Source organism: Nerophis ophidion, linkage group LG10, assembly GCF_033978795.1.
Source record: "Nerophis ophidion isolate RoL-2023_Sa linkage group LG10, RoL_Noph_v1.0, whole genome shotgun sequence".
NCBI lineage: Eukaryota > Metazoa > Chordata > Actinopteri > Syngnathiformes > Syngnathidae > Nerophis > Nerophis ophidion.
The window spans coordinates 1,480,675-1,502,856 of record NC_084620.1 but is presented as its reverse complement, the minus strand read 5'-3'; the positions used below and the strand labels follow the sequence as shown (position 1 = coordinate 1,502,856).

Genomic DNA, 22,182 nt, shown 5'->3' with positions numbered 1-22,182 from the left:
TCACGTGACCTTCACCAGTCAAAGATTCAATAGGACAGCTCTCATGTCAAATAAAGCTAGTTTAATCAGTTCCTGCTCGTAGACGAGATATACCCATCTCTAGTCGAGAGTCAGCACTAGGAATGTCCTATCATCGCAATTAATTTATGTAGCTCTAGTCAAGAGTTGACACTATCGCTTTCCTATCTAGTCTTTATCACAATTTATCTACCCTGCTCTAGTCGATGGTCGACACTGGTGCTGTCCTATCATCAAAATTGATTTATGTAGTTTACACCATGACTGTCCTATTTAGTCTTGATCAAAATGTATCTATCCAACTAGAGTCAAGAGTGAACAATAGAGCTTTCCCAGCTAGTCTTTATCAGAATGTATTTATCCAGTACTAGTCAAAAGTCAGCACCAGTGCAGTCCAATCTAGTCTTTATCACAATTAATTTGTCCAGTTTTTGCAGACAGTTAGTACTACAACTGTCTTATCTAGTCTTTGAGCATGAGCCGTGGAAGTCTGCTCGGACTAGCTGAACAGTCCAGTTGTGTTTGATTCAATGTCCTGCATGAATGACGTTATTCACAAGCATGATGACATCCTCAAAGTGCGCCGTTCTCCAGGTAGCAACAAGCTCGCCAGCACAGTATGTCCACGGTCTGGAATATTTCACCTCTGAGTTGTAAATATTATATTTAGTTGATGTTTTCATCCAAAACAAAGTGCCGGACAATGTCAACATATCCAATACACGCAAAAAAAGCCAATATCGACCACCACTAATAATTTTCCTTTGTTGTGAGGTCACTTGTTGCTAGGCAGACTTTGCAAGGCAAAAACATCAATCAATGTTTATTTATATAGCCCTAAATCACCAGTGTCTCAAAGGGCTGCACAAACCACAACACAAACCACAATAACATCCTCAGTAGAGCCCACATAAAGGCAAGGAAAACTCACACCAGTGGGACGTCGGTGACAGTGACAATGATGACTATGAGAAACCTTGGAGAGGACCGCATACGTGGGCAACCCCCCCCCCCCCCCACCCCCAGGGGACCGAAAGCAATGGATGTCGAGCGGGTCAGCAGCGCAGAAACATCCCCAACCGATACACAGGCGAGTGGTCCATCCTGGGTCCTGACTTTGGACAGCCAGTACTTCATCCATGGCCACCGGACCGGACCTCCTCCACAAGGGAGAGGGGGACAGAGGAGAAAAAAAAAATAAACGGCAGATCAACTGGTCTAAAAAGGGGGTCTATTTAAAGGCTAGGGTATATATGGCATATATATACATATGGTATATACATGTACGTATATATATATATATATATATATATATATATATATATATATATATATAAATACACACATATATATAGCATATGGACTATTGAAACTCAAAAGGTAGTAAAAACACAAAACTTACACTCAATAACACAACCGATAAAGGACAGGGAGAACAAAAAAAAACAGTTGAAGTGATTTTTAGTTCAAAAATATCAAGAAGTCAACTTGATTGATCGCAAAATGTCACAGATGAGATACAATGTTAGCTAGCTACAACAGGATGATTTCCCCTGCTCCAACTTGTTGCTAGGCAGAATTTACAGGCCCCAATCATGTGCACCCCTTGAACTCAACAGTGGTTTTTGAATGGACATAAACCAGTCACATTGATCAAAATGTAGACCGTAGTCCAGTGAAAAACATGTCAACAATAAAATGGATTTAGCCACTAACCACTTTTTTTAAATGATAGAAATATTATGCCATAGGCAGCCCTGATTGCTTCTGTCCGAGCGTATCGTGTTTCAGTCTGGATGAGCGTGGCAAATTCTCAAGGCGGGTCACTCGATCCTTCTGTTTTCATCTCTAATTGAGTCGGTATGGTCGACCCCAAGTGGCGCTGGCACAGCGGCGGCCTCACCAAAGACCCTCGCTATCCGCCGTGGCTGACGAGCTAATGCGGCCAACCCAAACACCGCAAACGCTGCTTGTTATTCTTTAGCACCGCTTTATTCCTCTTAATCCTTTTTGCACAATGTGCTTCTGTTCCTGCTACGCTTTGAAGCCAGGAATACGAGGTGAACGATGACTCTCATGACCTCAGAGAAACTTTGCAAATCGGCCCTTCGGTCTTTTCTCTCGTCTTAGCTCCGTCTTCAAGGGCTCGGCGGTGTGCGTGTACAACATGGCCGACGTCCTCACCGTCTTCAACGGGCCCTTCGCTCACAGGGACGGACCCAACTTCCAGTGGGTGGCCTTCCAGGGACGCATCCCGTACCCAAGACCTGGGACCGTAAGTTTACGCACTATTATTTTTTCCTTTTGGGAAATTACAGGGATTTTACGCGTTATAGTCACGATTTTCTTAACAATGTTTGTTGGTTCTCATGCATACTTGCCAACCTTGAGACCTCCGATTTCGGGAGGTGGGGGCGTGGTCGGGGGGCCGGGCGTGGCGTGGTTGGGGGCGTGATTAAGAGGGGAGGAGTATATTTACAGCTAGATTCACCAAGTCAAGTATTTCATTAACCGTATATATATATATATAAATAAAATAAATACTTGAATTTCAGTGTTCATTTATTTACATATTTACACACACATAACAGTCATCTACTCATTGTTGAGTTAAGGGTTGAATTGTCCATCATTGTTTTTCTAACCATACGCATGTACAATAGATGGCAGTATTGTCCTGTTTAAGAGTGTCACAACATTGCTGTTTACGGCAGACGAACTGCTTTACGGTAGACGAAAACGGACTGCTGTTGTTGTGTGTTGTTACCGCACTGGGAGGAGGTTAATGAAACTGCCTAACAATAAACCCACATAAGAAACCAAGAACTCGCCCTTGATCATTCTACAGTTATAACGTCATTTGGCAGACATGGGAAAGCGGACGTGAAAACAGGCTGTCGACACGTCACGCAGGTCCGCCTGAATTTTGGGAGATTTTTTCTCATTTTGGGAGATTTTCGGGAGAAAATTTGTCCCGGGAGGTTTTCGGGAGAGAATTTCGGGAGTCTCCCGGAAATTCCGGGGGAGTTGGCAAGTATGTTCTCATGAGAACATTACAATTCCTTTATGAGGACATTTCACTGAGTGCATGCTTGTTTAAATCTATCAAAATAAACTGACATCTATGCCTTTTTTCAACTGTAAATTTAATCCAACACTAGGAAAAAATGTGTGTTGGCCATCGTGGGGAAATTCCTTTCAATTTTGTACCAGGTTCCTAAACGGAACATGACTCATTTAAGTAACAGAACTGAAAGTAACAATTAGCGTAGAATTAACAAATAGATGAAATAGAGCTACATGACATACATGCTAATAGCGTGTTGACACTAAGTACATTACAATGGTTAAACAAAATTATCAAGAATAAATAAAATAACATAAAATAGTTTAGGTAACAGGACTGTCCTGAGATATCATAGTTGAATTGCAATCAAATACCCACAAAACTAAATGAGTTAATTACTTTTGGTATTCTCATGGCCTGCAGAGGATTTCAATGACGCAATTTCCTGTGGACTATTTTAACAAGTGGAATATTCCTAATTTTTTGATGGTAAAATAAGGGGAAGTAATGTGTTAGCTTAATAGGACTGAGTAAAAACCAAGGAACCGACTACAGAGTGAATTGTAAAAGAAAATAAACATAAAGTATAGCTGGGATAAGATGTAATAGAAATATATAAATAAATGAAATAAAATTAAAGCTCCCCAAACTGTTTTACTTTTAGTATATATTTTATATATGTAAAAATGTGTGCGTTATGTGTGTGTGTGTATATATATATATATATATATATATATGTGTGTGTGTGTGTATATATGTATATATGTATATATGTATATATATATATATATATATATATATATATATATATATATATATATATATATATATATGTATGTATGTATGTATGTCTTGATTGGATTATCCAGAGAATAGTGCTTGATACCGTGGTAGAGCGTAATATGTAGGTGTGGGAAAAATCACAAGACTACGTCATCTCTAAAGAACTGTTTCATGAGGGGTTCCCTCAATCATCAGGAGATTTTAATGGAAGCATTCACATACAATGGTTTATATAGGGCACAGAGTGGGTGGATTGAAGCCAACAAGCAAAGGAAGTTGACGGTTTGCTTGTTGGCTTCAATCGATTGAAGCCAACAAGCAAACCGTCAACTTCCTCGACGTCACTTTCAACCTGAGAAATAACAGCTATCAACCATTCACGAAACCCAACACAACACTCCAATACGTGCACCATGACAGCAACCACCCATCCACCACCACGAAAAGAATACCTACCGGAATTAATAAAAGGCTATCGATGCTGTCATCCAGCAAAGCCGAATTCGACCAAGCAACCCCCCCATACCAGAAAGCACTTTATGAAAGCGGATACAACTTCACCCTCACCTATGAACCCACGTTAGGAAACCAACCAAAAAAGAGCAGAAAACGAAACATCATCTGGTACAATCCACCATTCAGCAAAAACGTCTCAACCAATATCGGCCACAAGTTCCTCACTCTGATCGACAAACACTTCCCCAAAGGCAACACCCTAAGAAAAATATTCAATAAGAACAACATTAAATTGAGCTACAGCTGTATGAATAACATGATAAATGATAAATGGGTTGTACTTGTATAGCGCTTTTCTACCTTCAAGGTACTCAAAGCGCTTTGACACTACTTCCACATTTACCCATTCACACACACATTCACACACTGATGGAGGGAGCTGCCATGCAAGGAGCTAACCAGCACCCATCAGGAGCAAGGGTGAAGTGTCTTGCTCAGGACACAACGGACGTGACGAGGTTGGTACTAGGTGGGATTTGAACCAGTGACCCTCGGGTTGCGCACGGCCACTCTCCCCACTGCGCCACGCCGTCCCATACAACATACAACAAATCATTTCAAACCACAACAAAGCAATTGCAAAAGGACTGCCTACCTCCAGACTAAACGACTCTGAAACCAATAAGGAATGTAACTGTCGCAAGAAACCTGATTGCCCTCTCAACGGGGGTGCTTACAGACATCAGTCGTTTACCAAGCAAAGGTAACACGCAAGGACATTAACACATCCGACACGTACATAGGATTAACCGAAGGAGCGTTCAAAACAAGATGGAATAATCACAACGCCTCCTTTAGAAACCAGACTTTGCGGAATTCTACAGAACTCAGCAAACACATTTGGAACCTCAAAGACAATAATGTTGAATATTCAATAACATGGCAAATTCTTGCATCCAGCACACATTACAACAGTGGTAATAAAAGATGCAACCTATGCTTAAAAGAGAAACTGTTTATTATATATCATCTATCATCCCTCAACAAGCGCTGTGAAATCATTTCAACATGCCGCCACAGACGGAAACACCTCCTAGGTAACACATGAGCCAATCACCACACCCTACGCCTGCCTGTACCCACCCACTCTGTGCCCTATATAAACCATTGTATGTGAATGCTTCCATTAAAATCTCCCGATGATTGAGGGAACCCCTCATGAAACAGTTCTGTAGAGATGACGTAGTCTTGTGATTTTTCCCACACCTACATATATATATATATGTATGTATATGTATATATATATGTATATGTGTGTATGTATATATATTTATATATATGTCTTTATATGTGTATATATATACATATATATGTATATAAATGCATATATATGTATATATATATATATATATATATATGTATATATGTATTTGTTTATATGTATATATATATATGTGTAGATATGTGTGTATATATATATATATATATAGATGTGTATATATATATATATTTATATATTTGTTTATATATGTATATATATATGTGTATATATATATATATGGTTATGTATATATTTATGTGTATATGTATATATTTATATATATATGTATGTGTGTGTGTGTATGTATATATATACTGTATGTATATATATTTATATATGTGTTTATATATATGTATGTGTAGATATATATTCATATATAGGTGTGTATATATATATATATGTGTGTATATGTATAATTATAGATGTATATAGATATGAGTATAGATATGTGTATGTATAAATGTGTATATATATATACATGTACAGTATATGTTAATATGTGTATGTATATATGTACATATGTGTGTATATGTATGTATGTTAATGTATGTGTATACATGCATGTGTATGTGTATATATGTATGTATGTATGTATTTATACATATAAATATATATATGTATGTATGTATAGTTATAGTTTATTTATATAGACCTTAATCATTGTGATTAAGGGATATAAATAAACTTTAATTGATTGATCACGAGTGTCTCAAAGGGTGGCACAAGCCACAATGACATCTTTTTCTTTGCTCTTTTTTCTCTTTTTTAAAATAAATCTGTTCAGCACGTTTGGGCATCTGAATGGCTGAATAAGACAGATTAAACACCGACTGGGTGTTTGTTGGCTTGTTGCGGCTACTGCTTTCTTGTGGAGTCAGTTAAATATTATATTAGTGGGTTGCCTACAGCCACATCTGTAGTTTATTGGATTTTATGTACCATTTTGTAATAAATTATCCTGCATCTCTTTACCTTGTTCAGGTTGTTAACTTGTTCCCCCCTGCCCCTTAGTGTCCCGGCGGCGCCTTCACACCGGACATCCACACCACCAAAGAGTTCCCGGACGACGTGGTTAACTTCATCCGCAACCACCCGGTCATGTTTAATGCGATATATCCTATCGGGAGGAGACCTCTGGTGGTCCGCACGGGGGCCGATTACAAGTACACGTCGGTGGCTGTGGACCAGGTAGCGGCGGCGGATGGAAACTACCAAGTACTGTTCTTGGGCACCGGTAGGAAGACTGAAATTTGACCAGCTTAGAATGTGAAAAAGAGACACAAGTGCTGGTGTTTCATCAGGCAGCATTTTTGTTTCTGCAGGCCAAATTTTTGAAGAGCAGCCAGCACACTTTTCTTTTTTTCTTATCAGATATTTTCCATGTAACAAAACGCTCCTCTTCCTCCAGACAAAGGTACCGTCCAGAAGGTGATCGCCCTGCCCACCAACCACTCCCTGCATGAGGATCTGATCCTGGAGGAGCTGGAAGTCTTTAAGGTTGTCTTCTTTCTTTTATCACTTTCCACATTCACAGAAGAGGAGGAAGGTTTAGGGGCAGGCAGACAAAGATGGACATTTTAGTCGGGAGTCTGCTTGTTGTCTTGTGAGCAAGCTTTGCTGTTTTAGCTCGGCAAATTTGTCATGAACTTAAGCAGCTGGAAACTAAGCTGTTCTCCCAAAAGGCACGCTAGGTTGCATAGCCCTGAAGGCGATAGTTATAGTTCCGTGTTGGAACTTTTCTACTTCTGAACCACTGCGCACAAAAGAGTGAAATACATCAAAACATTCGCCTCGACTGTGTTGCCCAGGGACGGACGGTAGGGGTAGGCAGCTGAGTCAGAGCATCACTTGTTTTGATGAAAAATCAAAACAATAGGAAGGGCGTAACGATATTATAAATACCACAGCATTTCTGTATTAAAATCATCACAATAATACCGTCAGGTGTGACGGTCAGTGTAGTTTTTTCATCTCCCCAAATTTCCTGCGTAGCGCGAGTGTGTTGGAGTCATCCGGGTGAGAGAAATATTGTTTTTTTGGACATTTGTTGTGGGTTTCATTCAAATTCATCCATAAGTTTAAGAGTTGTGTTGATAGATAGCAGACAGACAAACAAACCCTGGCAAAAAACTCAACTGCTTTATAGAATAGAATAGAGTTTTATTGTCATTGTTGCAATGAACAGGTTCAAAGAACAACGAAATTGGAGCAGCTCCTCCTAAGGTCCATATACAATCTGGTAGTATAAATAGTAAAAAAAAAGATAGAGATGACAGATGTATCTATGTATATGTATATGTATCCACACAGATGCATATCTGCATGCATATGAATACATATACACACATACATAAAACATTATTGCACATTGTAGTCCGAAAAAATAGAAAAAACATTTAAACATTACACATGAGGACATGATGGACATATTGTGCTCACTCAGTGCCTGTTTAGTGCTACTATGGCTCTTGGGTAAAAGCTATTTTTTAGTCTATTGGTGCTCGCTTTTAGCACCCTGTAGCGTCTGCCTGAGGGTAGCAGTTCCAGGTGGCTGTGCCCGGGGTGGAATGGGTCTTTCAGGATGCTCTGTGCTTTCCTGAGACAGCGGGAGCTGTACAGGTCAGCCAGGGAGGGGAGGGGGCATCCGATTAACTTCTGGGCGGTCTTTATGACTCTCTGGAGCGCCGTTCTCTCTGCGGCCGTGCAGCTGCTGAACCACACGCAGATGCAGTAGGTCAGGATGCTCTCAATGGAGCACCGGTAGAAGGACACCAGCAGTTCCTGTGAGAGGTGGTTGTTCCTGAGTATTCTCAGGAAGTGCAGTCTCTGGTGTGCCTTCTTGATGGTAGCCGTGGTGTTGGTGCTCCAGGATAGGTCGTCGGCCAGGTGGACTCCCAGGGAGCGGAAGTCGGAGACCCTCTCTTTATACTGCAAGGCAAAGTCGCCGCCTCCGTCTGGAGTGTTTCCAAGACGGCACGTCAAGCCGGTCAGAAGTTGTGATGTTTTAACCCTTTTTTTTTTTTTTTCCTCAATAACATTGAATCAACTTGTGGTTTAAATGGATTTATTTAATTTTTTTTAAGTAGGAACAAACAAACAAAAGTTTCATGACACACACTGCGGGGAACACAAGTAATATAAGAAGTTACTTGAAAAAAAACACCACCCGTAAAATATATTTGATACAAAGGAGGCCAAGCATCAATTTGTGAGGTGTTTACATTATTCAACGTTACATTGTCAGCTATCGTTTTTTTATAATCTGCAATTTCCAAAGCGATGTCTACTACAGAGATAGATAGATAGGTTGGGAGAGTGGCCGTGCGCAACCCGAGGGTCCCTGGTTCAATCCCCCCGTTACGTCCGTTGTGTCCTGAGCAAGACACTTCACCCTTGCTCCTGGTAGGTGCTGGTTAGCGCCTTGCATGGCAGCTCCCTCCATCAGTGTGTGAATGTGTGTGTGACTGGGTAAATTTGGAAGTAGTGTCAAAGCGCTTTGAGTACCTTGAAGGTAGAAAAGCGCTATACAAGTACAACCCATTTACCATTTATAGATAGACAGATAGTCCTTTATTGATTCTTTCAGGAGAGTTCACTCAGGAATATTGAAATTCCAGCAGCAGTGTACAGAATCGAGATCGAATTTAAAAAGTAAAATGTTAATAATGAGGGTTTTTGTTATTGTTTTGCATCCCTAGTACCCCGCCCTCTTCCTAGTACCCCCCTGCCCCCCAGAGACGAGTTGTAAAGTCTAACGTGTGGGACAAATTAGTTTTTTGGTCTATTAGTCCTGCTCTTGGAATGAAGCAGTCTAGCACTGAACAGGCTCCTCTGGCTACTGATAACGGTATACAGAGGGTGACTGGCATCATCTATGATGCTCACTAGTTTTTCCACAGTCCTCTTCTCTGCCACTGGCACCAGTGGGTCCAGTTTTATTCCGATCGTAGAGCCGGCCAGCCTGATCAGTTTTTCCAGTCTGGACACTGCGATGTACAGCAGAACACTGGCAACCACAGACTGGTTGTACATCCACAAGAGTTTTTTGAAAATGTTGAAGGAGCGCAGCCTCCTTAGGGAGTAGAGCCTGCTCTGTACTTTCCTGTACAAGTGGTCCGTGTTAAAGGCCTACTGAAACCCACTATTACCGACCACGCAGTCTGATAGTTTATATATCAACGATTAAATTTTAACATTGCAACACATGCCAATACGGCCGGTTCAGTTTACTAAATAGCAATTTTAAATTTCCCGCGAAGTATCCTGTTGAAAACGTCACGGAATGATGACGCGTATGATGACGCTTGCGTGTGACGTCACCAGTGGTAGCGGACATGTTCTTCCAGCACCGATCACGGCTAAAAGTAGTCTTTTTTTATCCCATAATTACACAGTATTCTGGACATCTGTGTTGCTGAATCTTTTGCAATTTGTTCTATTAATAATGGAGACGACAAAGAAGAAAGATGTTGGTGGAAAGCGGTGTATTGCAGCCGACTGTCGCAACACAAACACAGCCGGTGTTTCTTTGTTTGAATTCCCTAAAGATGTCGGTGAAGCTTTACTATTGAACAGAGCGGTCAAGCGAACATGGTTTCTCTACCACATGTCGATCGGCAGGTTTCGGTGAGAAAATTGTGGTATTAAGTTGGCTCTTACCGTAGACATGAGCGGAGCTTGTGTCGTTCCTCCTGCAGCAGTCAAAGAGGCAGCTGTGTCTTTCTTGGGTCCTCCGTGGCTTCCCTTAGAGACACTGGCGGTCGCCACACCCCTCTGACTTTCAGGTATGACTATATAATCTCACTAAAACACTAGTAACACAATAAGTAAACAAGGGATTTTACAGAATTATCCTAGTAAATGTGTCTAATAACATCAGAATCGCTCCCACTGCCCTCGTCTTTTTTATTTCTTCTAGTCCTTCCCGCTCACTATCCTCATCCACGAATCTTTCATCCTTGCTCAAATTAATGGGGAAATTGTCGCTTTCTCGGTCCGAATCGCTCTAGCTGCTGGTGGCCATGATTGTAAACAATGTGAGGAGCTCTACAACCAGTGACGTCACGCGCACATCGTCTGCTACTTCCGGTAAAGGCAAGGCTTTTTTATTAGCGACCAAAAGTTGCAAACTTTATCGTCGATGTTTTCTACTAAATCCTTTCAGCAAAAATATGGCAATATCGCGAAATGATCAAGTATGACACATAGAATGGACCTGCTATCCCCGTTTGAATAAGAAAATCTAATTTCAGTAGGCCTTTAACAGTCCAGTCCAGCTTGTTGTGCACCCACACCCCGATGTACTTGAATGAGTCCACGGTCTGTACCTCGACTCCCTCGATCACAATAGGTTGTGACCTTGGACTCAACCTCCCAAAGTCAATGACCAGCTCCTTGGTCTTTGACAGATTGAGCTACTAGAGGTTCCTGTGGCACCAGACAGCAAAGTCCCTCATATAAGTCCCTCTAATATAAAATAATAATAGTAATAATAAGCCCTGTGTTAAATGTGTGCTAAGCTGCTCAACTATCTTGTGTATTGCAGAGCCAAGCTGCGGTTACAAACTTGAGAATCTCACCAAAAAAAGTAAGTTGTTCCCTCCAGAATCTGCTATTGTCTTCATGCATTTCTTTGCTTCTCTCCAGTGCCGGCTAGCCCCGCCCCCAGACCACGAAACAATAAGCCTGAATTGTGGCGGCACTGCTACGTCCACTTAGGAAGACAAACATGGCGGCCGACTGACCTTTGAACTGTTTGGTTTTGCAGCAACAGCTTTACGTCAGCTCGGAGTTGGGGGTCTCTCAGGTCTCTCTGCACCGCTGTCACGCTTACGGCTCAGCCTGCGCTGACTGCTGCCTCGCCAGGGACCCCTACTGCGCCTGGGACGGCCTCAGCTGCTCCCGCTTTTACCCCAGCGGGAAAAGGTTTGACACTTTTCCTGACACTTGAACACTACCCAAACTTTTTTCACCAAGTACCACCTCAGACAACACTTGGCTCCCCAAGCACCACCATAACGACAAACATTAAAATACAATGGCCTAGTAGGACAAATTAGTCATTAAAAACAAGGTAGAGGTTTTATTTAAAGGCCTACTGAAACCCACTACTAGCGACCACGCAGTCTGATAGTTTATGTATCAATGATGAAATATTAACATTGCAACACATGCCAAAACAGCCGGTTTAGTTTACTAAATTGCAATTTTAAATTTCCCGCGGAAGTACCATGCTAAAACGTCGCGGTATGATGACGCGTGCGCGTGACGTCACATTTTGGTCCAACAACGTTCACAGCTATACGTCGTCTCTTTTCATCGCATAATTCCACAGTATTATGGACTTCTGTGTTGCTGAATCTTTTGCAATTTGTTCAATTAATAGTGGAGACGTCAAAGAAGAAAGATGTAGGTGGGAAGCGGTGTATTGCGTCCCCCTTTAGCAACACAAACACAGACGATGTTTCCTTGTTTAAATTCCTGAAAGATGACGGTGAATCTTTACTATGGAACAGAGCGGTCAAGCGAACATGGTTCCCTACCACATGTCAACCGGCAGAAAATGGTGGTAATAAGTCGGCTCTTACCGTAGACATGAGCGGAGAGCTTGCGTCGTTCCTCGTCCCTCACCGGCCGCCCCCGACCGTTGGATGCTTCCAACGGGGAGGAAGCATCGGCTGCGTTTGCCTCGTCGAGAAACGTGGCTTCCCTCAGAGACACTGGCGGTCGCCACACCTGTGGCCACACCCCTCCGACCTTTCAGATTGTACAGGTACGACCATATAATCTCACTAAAACACTAGTAACACAATAAGCAGATAAGGGATTTTCCAGAATGATCCTACTAAATGTGTCTAATAACATCTGAATCGCTCTGCCGTCTAGTTTTTTTTTCAAGTCCTTCACTCTCACTTTCCTCATCCACGAATCTTTCATCCTCGCTCAAATTAATGGGGAAATCGTCGCTTTCTCAGTCCAAATCGCTCTCGCTGCTGGTGGCCATGATTTTAAACAATGTGAGGAGTTCCACAACCCGAGACATCACGCGCACATCATCTGCTACTTCCGGTACAGGCAAAGCTTTTTTATTAGCGACCAAAAGTTGCGAACTTTATCGTCGATGTTCTCTACTAAATCCTTTCAGCAAAAATATGGCAATATCGCGAAATGATCAAGTATGACACATAGAATGGACCTGCTATCCCCGTTTAAATAAGAAAATCTCAGTTCAGTAGGCCTTTAACAAGTATATTGAATATTTGTGGTCACTGTAACATTACACACAGTTTGAACAGTAACACTTAATTTCATTAAGGGATTTTTTTGGCATACCACTAGATGTACCACTAGAAGTACACATACCACAGTTTGAGAATCACTGGTTTAATGTATACGTCTCTAAATCCCGAATACAAGACTTTCAGCATCTTCAGGTTGTAGAATTTGTTTGTAGTAGTACTTCTGCAGTATATCATGAAGTAAAAATATTGTTAATTGATTGTACACATATGGTGTTGTTTTTGCTCACGCCTCCCATAGCGCCTTATTGATTTATTGATTTATATATTTTTCTAAATATGTAATAAATCTTAGTGTTTAATTTTTTTATTTTAAATATGTTCATCTGTATTGATACAATAAATCTAATTACAAAATTGTAATAATCAAACACAGGTTGTTTTACTATTGTATATGTATTATTATATAATTATTTGTATAAGTGTTTAGTAGAATAGCTACATCATGAGTTAAATAATTAAATAAGTAAAATATTTTAATATTAATACAATAATATATATTGTTTTAATATTGTATCATAATTATTAAACAAGGTTTTAATATAAGATATAATTGAATTATTGTTACTATTATTATTTTAACGATGTTTACAACAGGGTTTGTTGCTGTTTTTATTATTTGGTTGTCCGTATTGACAAAAATGTATTATTTATCACCAACAAAATGACTAATAAAGACATAAATAGGACTCAGTAGTATAAGGAATAATGAATAAATACATAATAGGATGGAGTACTACAGCAAAATAATAAATACATAATATTATGCAGTACTGCAGGAAAATAAATCAATACATAACAAAAGTCAGTACTGCAGAAAAGGAATAAATAGACACATAATGAGATGCAGTACTGCGGGAAAAGAATAAATAGACACATAAGATGAAATACTACAAGAAAATAATACATAATAGGATTCAGTAGTACAGGAAAATAAATAAGTACACAACAGAAGGCAGTACTACAAACAAATACCTAAAAGGATGCAGTTCTACAAGAACATAATAGGATGCAGTACTGCTGGAAAATATTAAATAAATACATAATTGGATGCAGTACTACAAAAAAAGTACTTTAAATGATGCACAGCTACAAGAACATATTAAATACATAAGATACAGTACTGCAGGATAATAATAAATAAATACGTAACAGCGGTCAGTACTACAAAAAATATAAATACCTATTTGTGTGTAGTCCTGCAGGAAAAAAATAAATACATACAAAATATAAACACTTGAACGGATGAAGTACTAAAGAAATAATAAATACATAATAAGATGCAGTACTACAATAAAAGAATAATACATAATAGGATGCAGTACTACAATCAAATGAATAAATACATAATAGGATGCAGTATTATGAGAACATAGTAAATACATACATTATATGATGTAGTACTGGAGTAAAATAATAAAGCGAATTAGTGAATTATATTTATATAGCGCTTTTCTCTAGTGACTCAAAGCGCTTTACATAGTGAAACCCAATATCTAAGTTACATTTAAACCAGTGTGGGTGGCACTGGGAGCAGGTGGGTAAAGTGTCTTGCCCAAGGACACAACGGCAGTGACTAGGATGGCGGAAGCGGGAATCGAACCTGCAACCCTCAAGTTGCTGGCACGGCCACTCTACCAACCGAGCTATACCGCTATATATATAAAGAAACTCATAATGGCTTGGGGCTTCACGGTGGCAGAGGGGTTAGTGCGACTGCCTCACAATACGAAGTTCCTGCAGTCCTGGGTTCTTTCTGTGTGGAGTTTGCATGTCCTCCCCGTGACTGCGTGGGTTCCCTCCGGGTACTCCGGCTTCCTCCCACTTCCAAAGACATGCACCTGCGGATAGGTTGATTGGCAACACTAAATAGGCCCTAGTGTGTGAATGTGAGTGTGAATGTTGTCTGTCTATCTGTGTTGGCCCTGTGATGAGGTGGCGACTTGTCCAGGGTGTACCCCGCCTTCCGCCCGATTGTAGCTGAGATAGGCGCCAGCGCCCCCCGCGACCCCGAAAGGGAATAAGCGGTAGAAAATGGATGGATGGATGGATAATGGCTTGCAGTAATACAATCAAATACATAGAGTACATAATAGGATGCAGTATTATGAGAACATTGCACATACATACATTATAGGATGTAGTAAAATAATAAAGAAGCACATAATAGCATGCAGTACTACAAGAAGAGAATACATAGAAAATACAGTGCAGTACTGCAGGCTGATGACTGTGTTGTTTCAAGACAAACTTCACAGTAAGTCAGGCCAAACAAAACCTAGACAGGACGGTCCGAGTGACGCGTCTCCTCAGCCTCTTTGGTCTCCTTAGAGGAAGTCCAATTAGAGGAAATCCATTGCTAACAAGTTTGCTTTCCTTGCAGGAGGAGCAGGAGGCAGGACATCATGCATGGAAATCCTCTCACTCAGTGCAGAGGATTCAACCTGAAAGGTATGCACTGGTCCTGGGTTGGCTTCATTTCCACTAATTAGCCAAAAGCCAGCATTAGAAATGACAGTTGATGTGTTGATGACAGCCTACAGGAACGCAGTGGAGATGACGCAATACGCCGTCAAAAACAACACCACCTTCCTGGAGTGTCTCCCCAAGGCCCCCCAGGCCTCCATCCGCTGGCTCATCCATAGGGACAATGACAGGAGAAAAGAGGTCAACATATTATTAGTGGTTTGATTATTTTTTATTGTGATTTGTATTTATTATTCCCATCACAATTTGTATTATCATCAAAAATATTGTTAGTATTATTATTATTTTTTGAAAATGATATTCATTATTGCTAGTATTCCAATTTGTATTGTTATTAGTATAATTATTTGTTTTATTTTTAGTGTAATTCTTAAGTGTTATTATCCATCCATCCATCCATTTTTCTACCGCTTGACCCTTTCGGGATTGCGAGGGGTCGCTGGAGCCTATCCTCCGCCCGAATGCAGCTGAGTGTTATTACTATCAAATTAATACAAATATATACACATTTTAATTATTTTAACATTTTTATTATTATTATACTTATGTGTGTGTGAATGTTGTCTGTCTATCTGTGTTGGCCCTGCGATGAGGTGGCGACTTGTCCAGGGTGTACCCTGCCTTCCGCCCGATTGTAGCTGAGATAGGCGCCAGCGCCCCCCGCAACCCCGAAAGGGAATAAGCGGTAGAAAATGGATGGATGGATTATACTTATGAACAATATAATTGTTCTCATCACAATCCCTATTCATTATTATTATTATTATTATTGAACAAAGACAGCACAGACTACCAAGTCAAATTCTATATGTGTTGAACATACTTGGCCAATAAAACTGATTCTGATTCAGATTTTTTCATTATTATTATCAAAAAATATAATTGTTTTTGTATTGCAATTTAAATGTAGTATTCGTATAAGAATTACAAATTTTCTTTTTTATCATTATTATTATTATTATCTTAATTACAATTATTTTAGTTGTTATTAATATTTTATTAGTCGTAATAGTATTAACATTAATATCAAAATTTGTCTGTTTATATTCTTACTTTTAGTCATTTATATTTATTTTTAACTATTATTTTACTACTTTTATTTCTATATAAATATTGTTATTCTTTGTTTTAGTATTATTATTATTTGTTATTATTCTTATGACAATTTGTATTACGTGTCATTATCATAAATATTGTCATTATCATGGTCATCGTATCATTCCTATCACAATTAGAATTATTCTTATTTTATTATTATTATTATTATTAATACTATTACTATTACTGGTATTACTTTTAGAAATAATGTCCAGGAAAGCAATGATGTCGTCATGACATGTTGTGAAACATGTCATATTTTGTGTTTTTAATCGTATTTAAAAATGTTTTCAATCCAGATTTTTATTCAAATATGTTATTAATATTTAGTACTATTCATAATGTCTCTATTTTATGTGTTTTGAACTGTATTTCTTTGCTAAATCCTACAATATTGTTGTCATAGGACTTTTTTTTTTTAAACTGCACAATTTACATATATTTTTTGAGTAAAAGATAATTTTACCTAAAAAAACATATTGAATAAGAAACGATTGGCAACACTAAATGGTCCCTAGTGTGTGAATGTGAGTGTGAATGTTGTCTGTCTATCTGTGTTGGCCCTGTGATGAGGTGGCGACTTGTCCAGGGTGTACGCCGCCTGATTGCAGCTGAGATAAGCACCAGCGCCCCTCGCGACCCCAAAGGGAATAAGCGTAGAAAATGGATGGATGGATATATAGCACTATTCATAATGTCTCTATTTAATGTGTGTTTAACTGTATTTCTACGCTAAATCCTACATTATTGTTGTCATAGGTCTTTTTTTTTTTTAAACTGCACAATTTACATATATTTTTTGAGTAAAAGATAATTTTACCTAAAAAAAACATATTGAATAAGAAGTGATTGGCAACACTAAATGGTCCCTAGTGTGTGAATGTGAGTGTGAATGTTGTCTGTCTATCTGTGTTGGCCCTGTGATGAGGTGGCGACTTGTCCAGGGTGTACGCCGCCTTCCGCCTGATTGCAGCTGAGATAAGCACCAGCGCCCCTCGCGACCCCAAAGGGAATAAGCGTAGAAAATGGATGGATGGATATATAGCACTATTCATAATGTCTCTATTTAATGTGTTTTTAACTGTATTTCTACGCTAAATCCTACATTATTGTTGTCATAGGTCTTTTTTTTTTGGGGGGGGGACAAATACTATGTACAACATTAAAAAACTGCACAATTTACATATAATTTTGGAGGAAAAGATCATTTAACCTAAAAAAAATATTGAATAAGAAATGATTGGCAACACTAAATTGGCCCGAGTGTGTGAGTGTGAGTGTGAATGTTGTCTGTCTCTCTGTGTTGGCCCTGTTATGAGGTGGCGACTTGTCCAGGGTGTACGCCGCCTTCCGCCTGATTGCAGCTGAGATAAGCACCAGCGCCCCTCGCGACCCCAAAGGGAATAAGCGTAGAAAATGGATGGATGGATATATAGCACTATTCATAATGTCTCTATTTAATGTGTTTTGAACTGTATTTCTACGCTAAATCCTACATTATTGTTGTCATAGGTCTTTTTTTGGGGGGGGGGACAAATACTATGTACAACATTAAAAAACTGCACAATTTACATATAATTTTGGAGGAAAAGATCATTTAACCTAAAAAAAATATTGAATAAGAAATGATTGGCAACACTAAATGGTCCCTAGTGTGTGAATGTGAGTGTGAATGTTGTCTGTCTATCTGTGTTGGCCCTGCGATGAGGTGGCGACTTGTCCAGGGTGTACCCCGCCTTCCGCCCGATCGTAGCTGAGATAGGCACCAGCGCCCCTCGCCACCCCAAAGGGAATAAGCGGTAGAAAATGGATAGATAGATGGAAGAAAATAATCAATTGAGAAAAAAGACTTGTACCCTTTGTTTATCCACTGTATTAAAAGTTGTGTAAAGGTGCGTTTATCAGGATACATTGTGGTGGTCCACAATCATGATGCACATGTGACCTTCAGGTGAAGCTGAGCGAGCGCGTCCTCTCCACCGATCACGGCCTCCTCGTCCGCTCGGCCCAGCCCTCAGACCAGGGCCTCTACTACTGCCTGACCACCGAGAACGGCTTCAAGCGCACCGTGGCCAAGATCCGCCTGCGTGTGCTGAGCGAGGCCATGGTGAGCGTGCTCACGGACAAGAAGAATTCGCCGTGGGCCTGGTCCGGCTCCTTGCACCCTAAGGTGCTGCTGGAGGCCTTCAGCCCCGCGGAGAGTCTGGCCGTGCAGCAGTACTGCAAGGAGAGGAAGGAGCTCCAGCAGAGGCAGCCTCCCCAGGGGCCGCCGCCGGGGCCTCTCAGGGGGGACTTGGCTAAGCTCAAACCGCTGCTGGACCGCAGGAAGAGCCGCAACCGTCGCTACCACCTCCCTGAGGAGTGAGGCAGCAAACTGCTTAGTCGGGCTGTGGACGCTGAGACGAGGACGATGCTCCCTCTCCCGGATGGAAGGGGCTTTGGACCGACGTCCTGAGGCGGCGTGGACGTAACTTCACAGACAAGACGCTCAAAGTCAGCAAAGTGGACAAAAAAATCCCAACTGTGGTCAGTCAGTATGCGTCTTTTTGGACAAAAGGGAGAAACATGAAGGGAAGAATGGATGCATGTCGTATTCCACTTGCATTAGCTGTCAACACCTTCCACAAGCTCCCGTATTTATTCCTGCTTGACCAAACTGTAATGTCCAAACGTCCCCACTAGGTAGCGGAACTGAGAATGAGCGCGTGAGACTTGACATATGAGAATGTGTGATGTAGATATGTGTGTGAGTGTGTGTAAGATTGTGTACAGCTATTTAAAGTTGTGTATATAGGTTGACTTCCCACGACTGTATCTGCAAGTCGCAGAGACGAGCTTGAGTGCATCCTTTTGTCCGACAGCGCACGTTGAATAAAAACTGTACGCACAGCAGCCGCTTAAAAGACTACCGCCATTTACTCTTCTCAGATTATTCTCAGATTATTGGGGTGATCATTCAATTCAGAATCGATCCTCAATTCAAACAGATTCTCTTAATGTATTTGTGGAGAGGAGGAGCTGGCGAGGAGGAGGCGGAGAATGCGGCTGAGCGGAGAGGCGGGGCGTGCCGGGAGCGATGCTACGAGCGAGATCAGGTGCGTGTCTCGTACACGGGGACACAATTAACTCATGTCCTCATGATGTATAAAAGGGGAGAAGGAGGAGAGATCGGGGCAGAAGGAGGAGAAGAGCCTGCAGCAGAGAACAAGAAGCAGAAGCAAAAAAAAGAGCAACTACGACGGAGACGCGGCCAACCGAGCGACATGATGGAGCGAGCAGCGACGGCACAAAAAACGAGTCAAACCTCAAAAAGAGATGTCCTTCCTTGGTGGTCAGTGGAACCCGAGCGACGACAGTGAAAGTCATTCACAGCATTATTTGGTATCAAAACCTTTTCAAAATAGATTACAGTTTACAATGACATGTACTTGCAGCAAGCGAGCGGGGAGATGGTCTACACCAGGGGTGTCAAACTAATTTCAGATCGGGGGCCACATGGAGAAAAATGTACTCCCAAGTAGGCCGGATTGGTAAAATCATGGCTCGATAACTTAGAAATAAGGACAACTTCAGATTGTTTTCTTTGTTCAAAAATAGAACAGGCACACTCTGAACATGTACAAATCATAATTTTGTAAGGTTTTTTTTTTACACTTACATGTTGCGGTTAGTAGTATTCTGTATTTATTTTTCGTTATTTATACTTTCTGAATAAATTATGTGATAATGTTCATCAGTCAACTCATTAGTGGTAATTTTCAATCTATAAAGATAAAAATGTTTAATCAAAATCTAATTACAGGATGTTATTTATGTAGTTTGCTCATTTTTCTCGAAAGGTGCACTAACGTGGTTTATTTGGGGCGGTATAGCTCGGTAGCGTGGCCGTGCCAGCAACTTGAGAGTTCCAGGTTCGATCCCCACTTCCGCCATCCTAGTTACTGCCGTTGTGCCCTTGTGCAAGACACTTTACCCACCTGCTCCCAGTGCCACCCACAGTGGTTTAAATGTACAACCCCTGTTTCCATTTGAGTTGGGAAATTGTGGTAAATAAAACCAGAATACAATGATTCGCAAATCCTTTTCAACCCATATTCAGTTGAATGCATTACAAAGACAAGATATTTGATGTTCAAACTCATTTGCAAATAATAAACTTAGAATATCATGGCTGCAACACGTGCCAAAGTAGTTGGGAAAGGGCATGTTCACCACTGTGTTACATCACCTTCTCTTTTAACAACACTCAATAAACGTTTGGGAACTGAGGAAACTAATTGTTGAAGCTTTGCAAGTGGAATTCTTTCCCATTCTTGCTTGATGTACAGCTTAAGTTGTTCAACAGTCCGGGGTCTTGTCGTATTTTAAGCTTCGTAATGCGCCACCCATTTTTCGATGGGAGACATGTCTGGACTGCAGGCGGGCCAGGAAAGTACCCGCACTCTTTTACTACGAAGCCACGCTGTTGTAACATGTGGCTTGGCATTGTTTTGCTGAAATAAGCAGGGGCTTCCATGATAACGTTGCTTGGATGACAACATTTGTTGCTACAAAACCTGAATGGACCATTCAGCACTAATGGTGCCTTCACAAATGTGTAAGTTACCCATGCCTTGGGCACTAATACACCCCCATACCATCACAGATGCTGGCTTTTCAACTTTGCGCCTATAACAATCCGGATGGTTATTTTCCTCTTTGTTCCGGAGAACACCACGTCCACAGTTTTCAAGTATAATTTGAAATGTGGACTCGTCAGACCACAGAACACTTTTCCACTTTCCATCAGTCCGTCTTAGTTGAGCTCGGGCCCAGCCAAGTCGGCAGCGTTTCAGGATATTGTTGATAAATGGGTTTGGCTTTGCATAGTAGAGTTTTAACTTGCACTTACAGATGTAGCGACCAACTTTAGTTACTGACAGTGGTTTTCTGAAGTGTTCCTGAGCCCATGTGGTGATATCCTTTACACACCGATGTCGGTTTTTGCTGCTGTACCGCCTGAGGGATCAAAGGTCCTTAATATCATCGCTTACGTGCAGTGATTTCTCCAGATTCTCTGAACCTTTTGATGATTTTACGGACCGTAGATGGTAAAATCCCTAAATTCCTTGCAATAGCTCGTTGAGAAATGTTGTTCAAAAACTGTTCGACAATTTGCTTACAAAGTGGTGACCCTCGCCCCATCCTTGTTTGTGTATTACTTAGCATTTCATGGAAGCTGCTTTTATACCCAATCATGGCACCCACCTGTTCCCAATTAGCCTGCACACCTGTGGGATGTTCCAAATAAGTGTTTGATGAGCATTCCTCAACTTTATCAGAATTGTTGGCACCTTTCCCAACTTCTTTGTCACGTGTTGCTGGCATCGAATTCTAAAGTTAATGATTATTTGCAAAAAAAAAAAATGTTTATCAGTTTGAACATCAAATATGTTGTCTTTGTAGCATATTCAACTGAATATGGGTTAAAAATTTGATTTGTATTCCGTTTATATTTACATCTAACACAATTTCCCAACTCATATGGAAACGGGGGTTGTACTTATGAAATCTTCGCAGGCGTCCCTGAGGGCAGGCTATAAATGGGACACTGCTGAGTCAGCGCCCTGTCGGGCAACTGTCCCAATTCAGAGGGGGCAGACGTGTGGGGTCAA

At 40.7% G+C, this 22,182-nt stretch overlaps 1 protein-coding gene across 1 annotated transcript in view; it reads left to right on the top strand.

Annotated features, from left to right (window-relative positions):
• sema3c (sema domain, immunoglobulin domain (Ig), short basic domain, secreted, (semaphorin) 3C) overlaps positions 1-19,420 on the top strand; it is a 105,847-nt gene extending 86,427 nt beyond the window's left edge. The window contains exons 11-18 of the mRNA XM_061911991.1: positions 2,149-2,293; positions 6,657-6,879; positions 7,054-7,142; positions 11,191-11,232; positions 11,413-11,570; positions 15,327-15,394; positions 15,480-15,610; positions 18,480-19,420. Of these exons, the coding sequence (XP_061767975.1) occupies positions 2,149-2,293; positions 6,657-6,879; positions 7,054-7,142; positions 11,191-11,232; positions 11,413-11,570; positions 15,327-15,394; positions 15,480-15,610; positions 18,480-18,893 (1,270 nt within the window). The 3' untranslated portion in view covers positions 18,894-19,420. The remainder of the gene's footprint in view (positions 1-2,148; positions 2,294-6,656; positions 6,880-7,053; positions 7,143-11,190; positions 11,233-11,412; positions 11,571-15,326; positions 15,395-15,479; positions 15,611-18,479) is intronic.
• The last annotated feature ends 2,762 nt before the right edge of the window (positions 19,421-22,182 follow it).